Source organism: Podarcis vaucheri (assembly GCF_965113315.1).
Source record: "Podarcis vaucheri genome assembly, chromosome: 4".
NCBI lineage: Eukaryota > Metazoa > Chordata > Lepidosauria > Squamata > Lacertidae > Podarcis > Podarcis vaucheri.
This window is the reverse complement of record NC_138762.1, coordinates 47,893,344-47,912,395: the sequence shown is the minus strand read 5'-3', so window position 1 is coordinate 47,912,395 and position 19,052 is coordinate 47,893,344. Positions and strand designations below refer to the sequence as shown.

At 40.7% G+C, this 19,052-nt stretch overlaps 1 protein-coding gene across 1 annotated transcript in view; it reads right to left on the bottom strand.

Moving 5' to 3' along the window:
• The window catches only part of LOC309531354 (uncharacterized protein), a 271,658-nt gene that overhangs the window by 230,582 nt on the left and 22,024 nt on the right, over window positions 1–19,052 (bottom strand). The window contains exons 2-3 of the mRNA XM_082220828.1: window positions 17,070–17,132; window positions 12,806–12,891 (exon numbers count right to left, since the gene is read on the bottom strand). Coding sequence (XP_082076954.1) covers window positions 12,806–12,891; window positions 17,070–17,132 — 149 coding nt within the window. The remainder of the gene's footprint in view (window positions 1–12,805; window positions 12,892–17,069; window positions 17,133–19,052) is intronic.

The window sequence follows — 19,052 nt, the reverse complement described above, 5'->3', positions numbered from 1 at the left end:
CCTTACAAGGAGGTAACTAACCATGTAAAACATCAAGAGCCCCCAAACCGGCCTTGATATAAAAGAGTGACATACTAAAATGCACAACCGATAGCTGGAATACAGATGGCTGAAGTGCAGAACGCCAGAAAACGAGGCAACAATATTTTAACTCTGTTTTACAGCTACCAATATTTTTACTCATAAGTTATTTTGAAAGAAAGCATTTATTCTAGCTGTATGAAATCAGCTGAAATTTGCTCCACAGTAAGCAGCACCTCCGTGAACTCATCCAAATTGGAAACGGTTTTCAACTCAAAAGCAGCATACTACGCTAGTCTGCAGTATAAGCAGCACAGTAATCAGAAATGGTTCTGCTTACAGCCCACGGAGCTAAGTTACTGGAAACATTCAAGAATTCAACAGTCAAAACTTTATAGTGTTAAGCTCTGTCAAACTTTGTTTTCTAAAAAAAATACTAAAGTCTCTTGTTATTAGAAAAGTAGATCACCCACCACCACAACCAACAACATTTAGATTGATTAATGATACAGGATTACATTGTGTGTGTGTGTGTGTGTGTTTTGTGTGTGTGTGTGTGTGTGTGTGTGTGTGTGTAGCTGCAGCCTTCCAGATGGACAACACTGGAGTCCACCAGCTTCTGAATGGTCACAGGTTTCCCACTTCTGGTGTACAGTGTGTATGATTGTGCATATGTACCAAGGTGCAATAATATGAGTATGGCTTAGACTAATACTATAGTAGCATTCTATATGGACAAAGTAGAGCCAAGTTCATCTTGTGCAAGAAGGGGTAGCCAGAGCTACTGAGCTGACCATCTTGGGGGTTTCTCAAGTATGTGAGGAAAGCCAGAAGAACTGCTAAAAAAATCCACAATGTCCACTCTCTGACTCCACCAATTTTAGTCAAATTGTTCTGTATAAAACACTCTAAAAAGAGTAGCTAAGTGGGCAGTCATAAATTGGGGGGGGGGGGGCAGGAGTGAGAACCTCAGGCCCAGGAGCAAAATGCAATGCTTCAGGCCTCTCTATCTGGCTCCCAAGACTCTCCCCAGGTCACACGCTTAACTGGCCCTGCTGCATGCTCTCCTCAAGTGCTTTGGCCTGGTTGAAATGTGCATACCCATTAACATCCTGAGTCTCAAAACCAGGACGCTCATCTTCTGGCCCAAGATCATGGAACCCCAAAGAAGCACTTTTGTGAGGTGAGATCTTGGTGCAAAATTGCATGAGATCATGGCATCCCAAATGGCCACCATGGTCGTGAGAAAATGGGATGTTCCATTTTTTCCAGGACGCATGGTGTATGCATGTGTCTTTAAACTGTGATAATGCCTCAGGCTTACCTAGATGAAGAGGTACATCTGTGTAGAAACCTCTGGCTTTTGTGTGGGTGTAATGTTAGGACTTGCTGATCAGAAGGTTGGTGGTTTGAATCCCCGTGACGGGGTGAGCTCCCGTTGCTCGGTCCCTGCTCCTGCCAACCTAGCAGTTCGAAAGCACATCAAAGTGCAAGTAGATAAATAGGTCCCGCTCCAGCGGGAAGGTAAACGGCATTTCCGTGCGCTGCTCTGGTTCGCCAGAAGCACCTTGGTCATGCTGGCCACATGACCCGGAAGCTGTCTGTGGACAAACGCCGGCTCCCTCGGCCAATAAAGCGAAATGAGCGCCGCAACCCCAGAGTCAGTCACGACTGGACCTGATGGTCAGGGGTCCCTTTACCTTAATGTAGGTAAAAGTCATATCAGTTGCTTCGCTCATTTTTTAACTATAGTCCTTCCCCCTTACTGGCATGCAATTCCCCTGCCCAGAAGGTTACCCACAAGGGAATGCAGCCCTCAGGATGAAAATAATTCCCCACCCATGCAGTTCACATTATGCAATACACTACAAATCGCCTCCCTTAAAATTATGATTAACCAACAGTAGATTAGCCCAGTTGTATCCTTCCATAGAAAACATATTACAGTTGTGACCTTTCATATAAACTGTTTTGGCTTTTGGTGCCTTTTAAATTGAAATTGCCACAGGTGATCCCTAGCAGTGGCGGAGGAACCCTCTCTGGCACCCGAGGTGGGACGGCAAGGGGCGGGGCAAACCGCCCAGCGGTGCACACACAATGTCCATACGGACTGCGTACACAGCAGCCCATATGGACTGTGCACAAGCGGCACCCTGTACGGTTGCTGTGCGAGAGGCAGCCCATACGGACGACTGTATGGATGGCACACGCGAGCAGCAGCCCGTACAGACGCCGCACAAGCGGCACACATACTGACTTCACGTGCGCCCTTGGCCGTTCTACAGCTGGGGGGAGGCAGTGGGCCATATTGTTACCCCCCCCAGTGGTACCAGGGGCGAACCACCCCCTCCACCCCCCCTTCGCCTACCCCTGATCCCGAGCAGAGTTTGCATCCCTCCCCCTATTTGTAAAAGTGCTTTGGAAAGAGAAGTGGAGGCATGCAGTGGATCAGACTGCAAATTGCCTCTCTTAAAATGGCTATTATCCTCAGCATTATCTGAGGTTTGATGCTGTCTGCATAACCACTTGCACTGTGTTTCTCTCTAATATGAAAAAAACCAAGATAATTTGAAATAAACATGCAATTATGGTTTCTTTGTGCCTTTCTACCCAGATATTTTTCTGGAAAAGAAAAAAATAAGGATGAGTGGAGGGAGAGGGTAAATTCCATACCCACACCATGCCCAGCAAATCCTGAGAATTGTGTTTTACCCTTCACAGACCTATAATTCCCAGCATCCTGACAAACTACAGTTCACAGGATTAGTTGATGGAAGTGATGTGCTCTAAATGTGCTTGAGCGTATGGTATGGATACGACTTAGGTTTTATAGACCACTGCAAATGCCATCACAAAGCAATATATCACTGCAATGAGTTGTACTGGAAAGCTCAAGCAGACACATATATCACACACACATACAAATGATATAATAAGTATTTATCAAAATATTCCAATCCAGATTTTTGAAAATTCTCAAACATATTTCCATGCCAAGAAGAGGAATTCTTTAGAAGTTACGGTAAATTTCATTTAAGCATAACAGGGGGGGAAGCCCTTTGCAAATCAGTGGAGAGGCAAATTCTTTCCCGAAAAGTTCATAAAACAAAACATGAACCATATATTTAAGTTCTGTTTCCCACTGAGCCCACAGGCAGAGATGGATATTATTGAAATGATTAAGTTCATTTAACTGTCAAGCACGTTTGAAAACAATTTGTTAAATGTAGGGGGAGCATGTCATTGAACTCTGGAGCTCAGACTCTCTAATCCAGTGCTAGAGGCACATGGAAATACATCCAGATATTAATGTTTGTAGTTTTATATTAGGCATTTAAAGTCAAAGAGGGCAGTTTCATAGTAATGTGATATACCAGCTTAAATGGCGTCATTAAAACAACTTTGCCTCTAGTTTCTAGCCTTTTTTGTTGAACTGTCATAAATACAGAGATCACCTTAAATCCCCACATTTTCACTCAAACACCTGCACTGGCATGTATTCATAAAACTCTCATATCACATTGTGCTCGCTTTTATTAAAGGTCTTCTGGAAGATTTTCTTCAGAGAGCCACTGTCTCACATGCCCCCAAGTTAATTAAAATGCTTTATTGAGATGCATAACATGGACCCACTAAACAGTGTCAGGCACTGTGTGACCTGGTGCCTCGGTGTTTGGGGTATCTGGTTATTGCTAAACTATTCCTTTCACAACCTCCCTCGTTCCTACATTGTGATTCAGCAGAACTGCTGGGCCATTAATTAGTGCTTGGTTTTCTGAGAGCTTTTCTAATTCATGTTTTTAAATGCCAGGCCCAACCACAAAGCTCTTTAGACCCATAATCTACAAAATAAAATTTGTGGCTCAATTTCCATTTGCCTAAACTTCATCTGTAATGAGAACGTGTCTGCTGAAGACATCTGTTTCAGCATGGCATCCTTTCATTTTAATGGCAAATAATAGAGTTCAGCTCCCTAAGATTAGAGGTTATAGGGTAGGCCTTTGAGCTGGCTTGGCTTCCTTGCTGAAATGTACTGCCAGCCAATTTAATATATGCAACAGAGGCCCAGCAACTAGCTGTTTTTGTTCCCCCTTTGCATAACACTCCCTCATTCCCCTCCTTGCAAAATAGCATGATCCTGTCTAAACACTTTGCTCCATAGCATTGTTGAGCAGGGTGTCAGTATCTGCTTTTATGGAGTTGACAATAATATTATTTCGTTTCAATGAAACACAGGGTAAATGAGGAGGAATCACAGCTAATTATATAGTTGAAAATATATACTCATACCAAAAGGGAATGTGGCTGCAGAAATCTGTCTGTCGTCTAACCCCATGTCTTTGGCTTTGTTGAAACCAGGGTTGTTTCACGTGTACTGTAATGTCTCTTTGTCTTGCCCTCAGATGTAAAGAGGCCATCAAATAAAGAGCTGCCAGTTTAATCTTCCTTGCAAATTCCAAATCTGTTGTCCCATATGCATATTCACTGGCTTTTCAAGATAGATCTATACTCATGTATACTTCCAGGCTTTAAGGGTTTGCGGATGGAAACATGAGTGTAGCATTAGTGCTTCTGGGAGCAGTTTTAATGTATGGAACTCCCCCCAGAAATAAACCACACAGTGTGGTTCTATGCACCTTTATTCAAAAGCAGGGGAGAGTAATTTAATAGTGCGATGCTATACACATCTACCCAGAATCAAGTCTCATTGAGTTTAATGGGGCTTATTCCTGGGCAAGAATGTATATAATTGCAGCCTTTGTCTTTTTTACTTACAGGGTAGGGTAGATAAGGCAGCTATTAAAATCAGGGGGGCCCTACCATTAGGCAGAGTGAGGCATTTGCCTCCGGCAGCGGCTGCTAGGGATACATGGAGGTGATTTTCCTTCTCTTCCCTTCCTGACTGATTTTATAGGATATGTAAGAGATGTAGCCACACTTGCTAAGCTTACTGCATAGATAGTTGTGTGAACCTTTTATGTGAATGTCAATGTTAGAAAACTGATAAATTCTCATAGCCTTTTGGAATGCCAAATTTAATTATGACTATATACAGTGGTACCTCGGGTTACAGACATTTCAGGTTACAGACGCTTCAGGTTACAGACTCCGCTAATCCAGAAATAGTACCTTGGGTTAAGAACTTTGCTTCAGGATAAGAACAGAAATTGTGTGGCGGCGGCACGGTGGTAGCGACCAGCCCCATTAGCTACAGTGGTAGAACAGTTTCAGGTTAAGAACAGACCACCGGAACGAATTACCAAGTTCTTAACCCGAGGTACCACTGTACAGCCTTATGCATTGTTATGAACATATCTATTTATAAATATTGGATATTATATTTTTGTCTGTTAGCTTTTAATTGATGTATTAGCCATTTTACTTATGCTTTTGTCTGGCGGTTTTATATGGTAATTTTCTTCAATCAATATATTCTATTTGTTATTCTCATATTTTTCTATATATTGTATTAGTAGTAATAAAAAAAGTACACATACTGTATACACCATTAAGTGTTTGCAGATGGGAACTTTGGTATTTGTACTGGTCTTCCTTCAGCAGCCTTAATACGTAAAGCAGCCCCTTGTGTTGTGTAATTCCACAAAGGTCTACTGAGACGTTCCATTGTGTTCAATAGTAAAACAATGTAAGCTGTGTTGCATTGCTGCTTTAGATTAACTGATAATTATGTTGGATTTGCCTGACATGAGGGTGCCAATATAGAGGGAATTTTTGAGAAAGTAAAACAGGATCAGACATCTCGGGTTTTCTCGTTTCTCTTTTTCTCTTTTTCATGCACTAAATCCACAAGTACGCTAACTCCACAGAAATAGTATTTATTCTGATTTTGGGATAAAGATTTTAGTTAAATTCTGTGATTTATTTATTTATTTTTTAAAAAAAGAACAGTGAGAGTCCTGAACACAAAAAAGGGGGGGGGGAGATCGTTGTCATTTCATTTGGCTTCTCTCAAAAGGCAATCCATTCAATAAGCCACTAAATACAACTACAAATGTACTAGGATACATACAAATGAAGCTGTATAAAACCATTCACTAGAGATTCAAATGCTATTGAATAAGCCTATATAAATCGGGTCTATAACATCTGAGCAGATAGCTCTGTCAAAATCAATCTGTCCTTTTCTTTAGCTGACTAAGCGGCAAACATCTTAATGCAGAAAGAAAACTGACTAGGTCCTGCACCGTCTTTCTTTTTGTTTCAATGTTTTATGTGGAACTCATTGGGATTGTGAGCTTTTGAATGAGAAGCAATATGGGGCTCCAAAAAACATGATCTGTTACTCCTTCTGTCAGAATTCAGGATATTTATATAAGAACAATTATTTTGATGTAAAACATATGACAAAGGAGAAGCGAGTGAGTTACAAGGCTGGGGTGGGCAATAGCCAACATGGTCCTTTCAAAGTGTTGTTAGGCTCTAACTTCCATCAGGCCCAGCAAGTATAGTCAGGGATAATGGGAGTGGTCCTTTCCCTTGGGTAACATCTGAACCTAAATTGGGGCTGGAGTGTGTGATGCAATCCTTCAAAGTGAGTTGTAAAACATGTTGTTTTAATGACTTGGAGCGCCTATCTACAACTTACATTACTGCTACACACAAAAGGAAGTTCAGATGAACCCCCTCAAGCATTCAAAGAACTAAATGCTCCTTTCTTTGGCTTAGGCTTCTATGCAATTCCACATTGCCCTGCCTACTAGGGCAAAGGTGACACCATTTGTGTTGTTCTGGCTGAAAGACAGAGTGACACAAATCCAGAAGACACAAATCATTCGGACCTGTTGGTGCTGCTAAGTTCTCCTCCCCATCTGAGGAAACATCTAAGAGTTAAGGGTGTATTTTAAGCTGAACCCATATAGCTGAGAATTCACAGGTCTCTGTGAACATTCCACAACTGAGAAAGGACTTTCCTGCAAAGTAGAGCCACTCAATGTATGCTATTTCAGACTGTCCCTTTCTTATAAGAAGATTAAACAAATTCATATGGGATGGGTCTACCAATGGCTGCTGTGATTCAAAGGCCACAAAATACCAGGTACTTGAATGTAGGGTGAAAAAGAGATGTTGCTTTCATGCTACTAAGCGTTCTTGACCACTGTGGGAAACTGGATGCTGAACTAGAGAGACTTTTGATGCATAGTTGATGGGAACATGAGAGAAAGTCTTCTTGGAGGTTGCTTCCAACCTTGGAACTCCCCAAGTCACTTATATGATGAGCTCCTACTGGCAGGCAAATACTGTTTTATTCAGACAGGTTGTTGGCCCCATATGCTGCATATATGATGGAATTTGCTCAACTGGGTGTTTTTACCAGTTTTGATGATGTGCTTTTTAATTTGTGGCTGTATTAAGCACCATTTGGTGGAAAGATGGGTTACAGGTTAGCAAACAAATAAAAAAGACATATTAGTCTGTTCCAGCAACTTTAATCTTCTCATTGCAATGCGGTAAAAATAAAATTATAAAGCATCCATCATTGCCCAAGTTTCAGAATCATTACGTCTCTGAAACACCATGGTAATTTGAAGCAAATTAGCTAATTTGAGCTCTGTTCCATTAGGCAAAATCATAGTCTCAACTGAGATTTTACACTCTGTTTCAAAAGATCCCATTTGAACCAAAATTTCACTGTTTAGTCACATCCCTCCATTTAAAATGTTTCACCCCTCCAAATTCAATATGACTTTAAATTCTTCTTTGGTGTCCCCTGTACTCTATTTTATTGAATCTTGGATCTATTTCCTATGAACAAGACTATAATTTTAATGTTTTAAAATCTGTCTTGCTTTTCTTAACTCTTATACTAATATTAGCTTTAGTTAAATTTTAATGAATCCACTTTTATAGAAACCAGCTGCAGAAAATGGCTATAGTACTGTAGAAAACACAATTTGCCACCAAGTAAGTCAATTTTAGTAGATCCCTGTTGTGTCTTATACTAACTGAGTTATGATCCCTATCTGAGCCTAGCAATATTCTTTCAAGTAATAACTGTAGTATTTTAACTTCCTTTTTGTGAACATTTTATTAATTTCTTTGCAGAATTTTTATTGTATTGTTATCACTGTTCTACTTCAGCTAGCCCATGAAACACAGAGGCTACACAATATTTTCTCACTGTCTTTCAGATTCCTAGTCTTCTATAGCATAAGCTCAAAAATATATCTTTTAAGCATTTGTTGGGAGAGTATCCCTATTATCACGGTGCTCAACAAGCAAAGAATGGGAAACAGTTTTGAACTGCTTACTGAAGGTTGATGCATATGTTACCAGAAAAGCCATGAATGGCAACTTAGTCATGCCAGTGACACTCCTGGCAGCATTAGAAGGAAACTAATGATGTGGGTGGGTCTGGTATCATGGGCAGAGCAGAGCAATACTGGCATCGGAAATAACTACATTGCCAGATAACAGGCTCTCTTGAAGCACTGTTCAGAGCAATATATAAACAGACAAGTCATAGCAGTTCTTACCACCCCTGCTATTGACATATGAACTAGTTCTGAATGTTATCTGAAGGGACACAGGAAGTATAAATTACTTTGTGCTTCCTGTTTTCCACACTTATTTGCAATGTGTTATCTGTTACTCATGACATTTCTACTCACATATAAAGGGACGCATGTGGTGCTGTGGTCTAAACCACTGAGCCTCTTAGGCTTGCTGATCACAAGGTTGGCAGTTCGAATCCACGTGAGCTCCCGGTGCTCTGTCACAGCTCCTGCTAACCTAACAGTTCAAGAGTACACCTGTGCAAGAAAGTAAATAGGTACCGCTGCAGTGGGAAGGTAAACAGCATTTATGTGCGCTCTGGCACTCATCATGGCCCTCCTTGTGCCAGTAGCGGTTTAGTCATGCTGGCCACATGACCCGGAAAGCTGTCTGCGGACAAACGCCAGTTCCCTCGGCCTGAAAATCAAGATAAACACTGCACCCCATAGTCGCCTTTGACTGGACTTAACCGTCTGGGGTCCTTTACCTTTAGTCACATATAAAGGAATGAATTTGGCATAACTAGACCCCAATATGGAAAGAAATCAAGATAGAAACATTTTACAATGGAGGTATTATATTCCTAAGTAAGGTGGGTAGCAAGCAAGATCAAGGCTTGCTTGCTTCAGAGGAGAAGATGGTGAAATGCAAACAGGGGACACAGAAAGGGCTGAACTCCTCAATGCCTTCTTTGCCTCAGTCTTCTCCGATAAAGAAAACAATGCCCGACCTGAAGAATTTGGAGCAAATGATTCAGCAGAGGAAACACAGCCCAGAATAACTAAGGAGATAGTACAAGAATACTTGGCTAGTTTAGATGTATTCAAGTCTCCAGGGCCAGACGAACTGCATCCAAGAGCATTAAAAAAACTGGCAGATGTGATTTCAGAACCACTGGCAGTCATCTTTGAGAATTCCTGCAGAACAGGCGAAGTCCCGGCAGACTGGAGGAGGGCAAATGTTGTCCCTATTTTCAAAAAGGGGAAAAGAGAGGACCCAAATAATTATCGCCCAGTCAGTCTAACATCAATACCAGGGAAGATTCTGGAGCAGATCATTAAGCAAACAGTCTGTGAGCACCTAGAAAGGAATGCTGTGATCACCAATAGTCAGCATGGATTTCTGAAAAATAAGTCATGTCAGACTAACCTGATCTCGTTTTTTGACAGAATTACAAGCCTGGTAGATGAAGGGAACGCAGTGGATGTAGCCTACCTTGATTTCAGCAAGGCATTCGACAAGGTGCCCCATTATATTCTTGTAAAGAAGCTGGTAAAATGCGGTCTTGACTATGCTACCACTCAGTGGATTTGTAACTGGCTGACTGACCTAACCCAAAGGGTGCTCATCAATGGCTCCTCTTCATCCTGGAGAAGAGTGACTAGTGGGGTGCCACAGGGTTCTGTCTTGGGCCCGGTCTTATTCAACATCTTTATCAACGACTTGGATGATGGACTCAAGGGCATCCTGATCAAATTTGCAGATGACACCAAACTGGGAAGGGTGGCTAACACCCCAGAGGACAGGATCACACCTCAAAACGACCTTGACAGATTAGAGAACTGGGCCAAAACAAACAAGATGAACTTTAACAGGGAGAAATGTAAAGTATTGCACTTGGGCAAAAAATATGAGAGGCACAAATACAAGATGGGTGACACCTGGCTTGAGAGCAGTACATGTGAAAAGGATCTAGGAGTCTTGGTTGACCACAAACTTGACATGAGCCAACAGTGTGACATGGCAGCTAAAAAAGCCAATGCAATTCTGGGCTGCATCAATAGGAGTATAGCATCTAGATCAAGGGAAGTAATAGTGCCACTGTATTCTGCTCTGGTCAGACCTCACCTGGAGTACTGTGTCCAGTTCTGGGCACCACAGTTCAAAAAGGACACTGACAAACTGGAACGTGTCCAGAGGAGGGCAACCAAAATGGTCAAAGGTCTGGAAACAATGGCTTATGAGGAACGGCTAAGGGAGGTGGGCATGTTTAGCCTGGAGAAGACGAGGTTAAGGGGTGATATGATAGCCAAGTTCAAATATATAAAAGGGTGTCACATAGAGGAGGGAGAAAGGTTTTCTGCTTCTCCAGAGAAGCGGACACAGAGCAATGGATCCAAAAACTACAAGAAAGAAGATTCCACCTAAACATTAGGAAGAACTTCCTGACAGTAAGAGCTGTTCGACAGTGGAATTTGCTGCCAAGGAGTGTGGTGGAGTCTCCTACTTTGGAGGTCTTTAAGCAGAGGCTTGACAACCATATGTCAGGAGTGCTCTGATGGTGTTTCCTGCTTGGCAGGGGGTTGGACTCGATGGCTCTTGTGGTCTATTCCAACTCTATGATTCTATGATTCTATGATTCTAAGGCAATGTCAATAGTAGGTGAATTTCAATCTTCAACCAACGTTCTTCAGGAACACGGTCCATTCTCAAGAGTTATATCTTTTAAACTCTGAGTTGAGTATTTCCTTGGTATGTGTAGTTTGAAACTGAGTACAGAATGTATAATCCAATTCCTACTGAAATTTTAACATGGGTTGTGTTGATTGTAATAGGAAATATATGACTGATTGCTGTTTTACTTGGAATTGTTACAGCACAATGTCATTCACATTTACTCAGAATTAAGCATCATTGAGTTAATGGGACTTACCGGTACTCCAAGGTAAGGCTGTACATTATTTTGGAAATGTCAAGCAGCATTGACAATACGCTTGCATTGCACTGTTAGGCTCATAGTTTACAGGAGACTATGATCCTAAAAGACACCATCCATCTATGATTTATTTCCTTTTCAATTAGTTTGTCTATTTAAAGAAAAATATTTTCTTTTCCTTTGTACTGCACATTTTAAAAACTGCATTAAACTGTTCAAAAAGACATGATAGCCTGCTTTAGTTTCAGTTACTGGTGGCACTGCCACTACTGGGTTTTTATTATGTAAATTGCTGCAATCTGGTTAGTTCCTTCCTCTTTTTTTCTGTTACAAAAGGGGGCTGCAAGTGCTAATCAAAGTGTTGCAATTTCCATATTAATGATGTTTTCATAATGACACTTACTTGATATGCAATGTGGATGGAGTGGTGACTTTTTATTCTTCTTCAAAGAGACAATAATAAAATGTTAATTTTTATGAAATAAAGCATGTTTGTTTTGAAACTAGCAGCAATTGTCCAGTACTATTGTTCCCCTACCAGTAATGTGTAATAAAGCATTTCCAATTTAAACACAGCAACAAGCTATAGAGTGCTCTTGTTAACGCACACTATGACCCAGTCTGTACTATTCTCAAACCATGACTTATTGAACAAACTAACCAAATCACACTGCTGAGATCCTGAGGGCCCTGCTGCTGCCTCTCTCCACCTGGCTGGCCCAGGGTGGACTGCTTCATAAGGACTTCTTCTGCTGCCCAGCAGTGAGGGCCTCCTCTTCTATTATTATTTTTTAATATTTTATTTAATTTTTAGTGTATGAATTGTTTTTAACTGACTTGTAAGGGCATTTGTGAGATATGCCTGGGAGGAGAGGAGATGGGGAGAGCAGGGAGAGGCCCAGTTCTGGTGGTTCTGGTAGGGGGAGGTATGGCGTGGGAGGTGGTGCAGGCCAGGTAAGGGGCACATGGCACAGGCAGTTAGTGGCTGTGCCGTGGGTCAACCCCTCTTCCAACCTGGGGAATTGTGGTTGTCATATCAGTCAGCCCTCAGGTCTGCGACTGCTGCTGTTCAATGCCAGGATCTTCCGCCTGACACCAGGCTTTTAATTTCTACACAATTTCAATATCACTAGCGCTTTAAAATACTAAGATTCACTACTTCAACTGTTCAAAACACCTCCAGAATTTTAATGAAAGGGTTTATACTGGATAGCTTTTCCATAAGATGACAATCATCTCCCTGCAAAAAGAGCTGGCAAGCATAGTTTGAGTTCCAGCTTGTGCATATGTTAAAGCATTTAATCTTTTATCTACTGTGAGCAAAAGTTGCATTGTGGTTTAGCCTGGTCATGTGAATCCACATCCATACTTTGTACAACATGCTTTTGGAAAATTCAGCCATAATATCCTTCATTGTGGTAGGCAGTTTCTCCAGGTCATCTGTTCAGTATATCAAGGATCACGGAATGTTTGTCTGCAGCACTGCCTTTACCTAACATTTCAAATAAAAGACTGCAGTCAGCCGTTTCTAAGGAAAACAAATTCACTGAATCACACTATTTGTTACTTATTATTGAGCATCGAATAGCTCACCAAAGTTCTTTGTCGAAATACCTGAAACAGGCCATCAGAGTCAAAATGATATAGAGTCCTGCAATGCTGTGTTACAGTTTTTCTATTTTCATGAAGCAATTGTGGCTCTGAAAGAAAAGAATAAAACTACAGCCAGGTTATTTGTACCTGGTGGATTCGTTCAGCTTTCAACAAAATCAGCAAAAGAACTGGAGGAAAAACAGAAGGTTACAAAGCATCCCAGGAATTTATGAAGTGAAAAGGGAAATAATGACTTTCTAGCAAATAATGCCATGTATTCTTTTGTCATTTCCACTGCTTGGGTTACAGTAACAAGAAGGGGGTCAGCTTTTTGTGATAGCCATCTTACCTACTGTTTGAAAACTCCAACTACAACTGATGTAATTTGACTAAATTTGGGAGAGTCAGGGATTAAGATTGAATTTGAATTATGAAGGGAAAGGTAGGGCAGACAATTTCCACAAATTGACTACAATCCCCCCCCCCAAAAAAAATTTCTATTTTTTTGGGGGGGACTTATCCAGAGTGAAGAGATTGAATGCTGAAATCCAAAGAATCTCAAATTAACACCCCAAAACCCAACACGGTCCAATTCACTCCAAACCAGTGCCAAAGTTTGACCTGAAGTTTAGTGGGAATCTCCTTTCTTCTAACTTGAAGCTATCAGTTCAAGTCCTAGCCTCCAATGTAGGCCAAAACAAGCTTGCTCATCTTTCATGTGACATCACTTTTCCAAATCCATCAAATGTTCCTCATAAAGCTTGGTCACCCTCCTCTGCACACGTTCTTCTAAAATTGTGGGGCCCAGAACTGGACACAGTACTCCAGGTGGGATCTGAACAAGGCAGAATAAATTAGTACTATTACTTCCCTTGATCAGGACACTATACTTCTGTTGATGCAGCCTAGAATAGCATTAACTTTCTTTTTACTGATGCATCACACTGTTGACTCGCATAAAGTTTGGGATCTAAGCCCCCTACATCCATTTTACATGTACTACTGGCAAGCCAGGTGCCCCCCATCTCATAATTGTGCAGCTAGTTCTTCCTGCCTAGGGATTTGAGAGCAGACTTCCCTGGTCATATTCCTACATTCCAACCATTGCGCCACACTGGCTTTCTGTAAAATTAAGCAATAGCTTTGTTATGTGCTAATGAGTGCTCACAAATTACACAGATCACTTGGTGCAAACTTGGGAATAATACTCCTGAAAAGAAGACATTTCACACATTCATTGAGTGAACAAGAAGATCATGATAGGTCAAGTGAAGCACATGTATGTGTGAGCTGGTTCCATTTCTAAGGATAAAATGATGGATGGTGGCCTGAACATATTTGGAAAAAATATTCAGTAGAGTGCAGGTGTAACAGTGAAAGATACTGGATCATTTGCAGACATTGTAATAAATCTTCATTTCAATCCAGTCTTGCTGAAGATTTGTTCAAAGGATCGATCAATAGACCATATAGTTTTAATTAATGAATCCTGAAGACTGAATAGGATGAACTGACCACTCTTGCAGACTAATGTGGGCACTGAAATTAATATTGGTATCCAATTCCAGCCCTGGTCCACCAGCAGTTCAATGAAAAAAAGCATATCTTGTTCATCCAAAGGTTTAAAATGCTGCTGCTGGTGGTCCGCTGTGCGGCATTCTATGGCTTGTTTATTAATAGAACAGAAAGTGTTCTATTAAATTAAGAAAACACGGTTCAGCATGTTGTGTTATGGAGTTTTCCATGTTCACTCAAGTTCCAGAATGCTGGGAAATTGCAGGTATTAATGACAGCAATATGAATGTGGTATGGAATATTGTGTTCAAGCCTCACCTCTACCTTGGCAGAATGGTGGACCCAACTCTCAGATCTGTATGTTTACAGTGGTACCTCGGGTTACATATGTTTCAGGTTACATACGCTTCAGGTTACAGACTCTGCTAACCCAGAAATAGTACCTTGGGTTAAGAACTTTGCTTCAGGGTGAGAACAGAAATCGTGCAGAGGTGGCGTGGCAGCAGCAGCAGGCCCCATTAGCTAAAGTGATGCTTTAGGTTAAGAACAGTTTCAGGTTAAGAACAGACCTCCGGGACGAATTAAGTACGTAACCAGAGGTACCACTGTACTAGAACAGATTTGGAAAGGATTTGTCTTTTCACTGGAATAGGCACATGGAGTCCATGCAACTGAAGCTAATATCTTATACCTATTAACTGGTTAATTTATTAAGTGAAAAATAAAGAGTCAAAACTCTTATGAGAATATCAAAGGGAATTTTATCTGAAAATGTCCATGTGTCTTCTGCTGTTTTGGAATTCTCCCTCATTTCACAGAAAGCATAATTTTGTTTGAGAGGTGTGGAATGGGGAAAATAAAAAGTATTCTACTGGTGCATCCCGTCCCCCCCAATACTAAGTACATAGTTAAGAATTTCTGCCTAATGCATGCATAAAATGCAGTGTATTCACCAAGAAGTTCTCTGTGATGCATCCTTAAAACACAAAGTGCTCCCTCACCACTAAAATGTGTAATAAATGTCCAGGCAGAAATTATACATTCACATCTTCCGAAATGCTTGCTACAAACACATACAATTAATTTCTTGCTTTTAAAGCACTTCAGTTAACACAGCCCAATCAACTGTTTGCTTTGAAGAGGATAACATGTATTAATGGGTTTGATTTGCCTAACCATTTAAGGGTTAAATACAAGTTTATGGGATCATCAGCCTCAGGATTGTTTGTTCTTACAATTTTCAAAATAAATGGAACTTTTTCTTCCTTTTTCTTTGTATATGTTTTCATATCAGTTGGGCTATCTCCACATTTAACATTAAATCTATGCATTGTTCCCCTTGCAATATTCAAGTCTACATGCATGAAATACAAGCAAATTGCTTTTTTCACTAGTTTCTTTGCTATTTTGTTTCTTTCTTTCATTTATTGAGAAAAGAGAAAATATTGTTAACAACTTAGAACTCTTTTTTTAAATAAATCAAGTTGTTTTTCTTCATAATAGTACAATACTGAAAATACAGAAATATCTTAAACTTTCAAATGATGTGGAAAAGAAAATGTGATAAAATTAGTCACAAGTTTCATATGTGGAAGGATGAGAAAAAAGACCCACATGAGGGGGGGGGAGTGAGCTGACAGCCTTAAAAATTGCCCTAATTGAGAATGGGAATATGAGACACATCTAGCCACTTCCAGGGCCTTGAAAGGATTGGCATTCCATCTTCTGGTTCTGTATTATGAACAAACCTGGAATCTTTTTGACCTTGTGAATTCAGCTTGAACCAAGCTGAGTTGAAAACCTTAAATCAAGATCCTGTCAGAATGTGATGATTCTTGAAAGAATGATAACCTGCAGATAAGGCAAAATGAAATTTAGTTGGCTCTTGTAATGGCTTGGACCTACTCTAGGAATGGAAATGTCAATCATGTGGCCTTCTTCCAAGGTTAAATGGGAAGTTGTGCTTGACTTCATAGATGGAGTCCTTTGGATACTGCTTCCCTCACATTTGGCACAAAAGAGGACAGAAGAAAGGTATGTTAAAAGGAAAGGATAAATGACCAGGTAACATGAAATGCTTTTTTTGGGGGGGTGTCTTGAATGGACCATATTTGAGAGATGTGGCCAAAACTGATAGGTGGAAGAACAGTTTGCAAACCAAGACATTTACTAACATCTCAAAAACCCGTTCTTTATATTTTTATATACAGACTGGGGAGACATTACTTTCACATTGAAAAATGCTTTTAGCAATTCTAGCAATGCAGGATTTTGTTTTAATGCCATCCTGCTTGAATATTTTCCTGTTTTGAATAATGCTGTTTCAAGAATCAATCATATTATTCCATAGAAGGTTTGTAGGATGGTCACTGTCATTTTGAATTAAACAGGTAATTCAGAAATTACCAGAAATTCAAAACCTGGGCAGAGTGCATTTGAGGGAGCAACATAAATGCTTCCTTGGGTGTCCTAATGCTCTGTGGGGTGCTGCTGTTACTGTGGACAGTACACCACCACTAATGCAAGCAAAGGTTTTGGTAGTAAAAGTCTTCTCATATCCAATTGTAGAAATTTGGATGACTATTTACATTGCTCATGAGAAGGTGCTCAGGCAGGTTGGACCTACCAAGGTGTCCTTGGTACTTATGATGAAATCTCCCAATGCCACATCTGGGGGTTTTTCCAACAGAACTTCTGAAATTTCTTCCCTGACCTGGCAGAAGCAGACTTCTGAGCAGTGAAGTGGATGGAACACTAAGAGAACACTCACTCTGACTCTCTGGCCCAACACCAGGTACAAGCTTCACTCTTGGTCCCCAGGAAGTCTGGTTGCCTGACAGAAGCAGTGGAATTCCAATGCATTATGGCAGCCCAAATCACCTGATTCTCCTGTCTCTGCTGGTGCTGAACCAAGTACACTGGGGACACAGCTAATTGAGATCAGGTGATCTATAAAGGTCTTGATAATATATGCCAGGTCAGTCCCCTCAATTAAATTATGGATGAGTGATGCATTCACCAACATTACTGCTAGCATGGAGTGCTGGTTAGAAAGACAACACAGCTGCTGAAGGAGGTGGCAGATTACAGTATCTAACAGTAATTAGGGCTTCCTGCCACCTATCTCTTAAATTCAACACAAACAATGCTACATTTTCTGTCACAGGGTTGCTGAAATATTTGGCTTGCTTTTGTTATGAACAACAGACTTAAAAGAAAGAGATTATAGTATTAAAAAATTTAGGGTGCTGTCCTTCAACCTCTCAATATTCATCAGCAGACTGATGCCTTTCAATGCAAATAAAGTTGAAATAAAGCTCAAAGTTCCTGATATGGCATTGTATATTGTTTTATATAGATACATCACCTGCCCTTCCAAACTTTTTTGTAAAGTTTTTGTCTTATGTAATGGAGCTTCCAGAATTTCACTTGAAGAGAGAGATGCTTAAGCCCATTTACCCACTAAAAACTGTCTGCCCAACTAATTTACTCCCCCAATGGGAAACATACAGGGCACCCTCTTTCCGTACACCCATGTTCAGTCCACGTCTTCAGTGCCTGCATGGGCTGGGTGACGGGAGCACCTTCCGATCACAGGAACAGCAGCACAGCATTCCCAAGGAATAGGTCCTGGTGCTGTGGACTCACATATGTTCATGTGAGCACCTCAAATGCAGCAGAGTGATGGAAGCAAAGCTGTGGAGGTTTTGTAGCATACCTAATTTATTTCTACTGATTAAACAAATAAAAGAACATAACAAACATGTACAAGAGAAACAGCTCTCATACTGCCATCCTGTCTCTGGACAGATCAAAGAAAAAGCACACAGTACTAGGGACGGAAGTCTGGAAGAGTAGCTTCCGCCCCCTCCTTTCTCACAGACAGAAAGTAAAACAAACATGATCTGGTGATCCTTGCAATGGGAGGGATGAAAATACTGACATCCTCTCTTTTCTTTTCAGCATGGGTTAAAAACATACATTAGACCCACAACAGATGTAGGAGTTATGTTCTGGGGGTAGTGCATAAAGCCAAAATTGCATATAGACAAAACACATTGGCAATCCCACCCACCATTGAAGCCAAAGTTTCCCCTTCCCCCCATTTCTATTTTTTTAAATTGCCAAGTGTGCAAAGTTGAATGTGCACAAGTTACATGTGTGCAAGTTGTGAATCTACTGTACAGTGGTACCTTGGTTTATGAACTTAATCCGTTCCAGAAGTCTGCTCTTAAACCGAAACTGTTCTTAAACCGAGGTGCACTCTCCCTAAAGAGGCCTCTTGCCACCAGTGCCCTTCCACTGTTCGGATTCTGTGAGGTAAAGTTCACAAACTGGGACACTATTTCTGGTTTTACGGAGTTCTTAAACCGAATCGTTCATAAACAGGACTGTTCTTAAACCGAGGTCCCACTGTATTGTAAGTAAGCATTAGCTGTGGGCTACTGTGTGATTTAGACAGCTCACAACATGCTTTCATCTGTAAAATGGATTCACACAGATGTTAAGTACTAAAAGACATTTACAAAACACCAGCATTAAATACTACAAGAATACTGATTGGAAATTTCAGCTTGCCATCTTCTCCCTTCACCACAATTAATTGCACACATTTTCTAGTGTTCCATTTCCCTATGCAGACTACACTTTCATATTTTTTTTTTGCAGACACTGTCAATAAAACAAGATTCTTTTTCAATCTAAAATACTCTTTACAATTTATTTTTCTAATTATGTTTTTAACTTGTGCTGC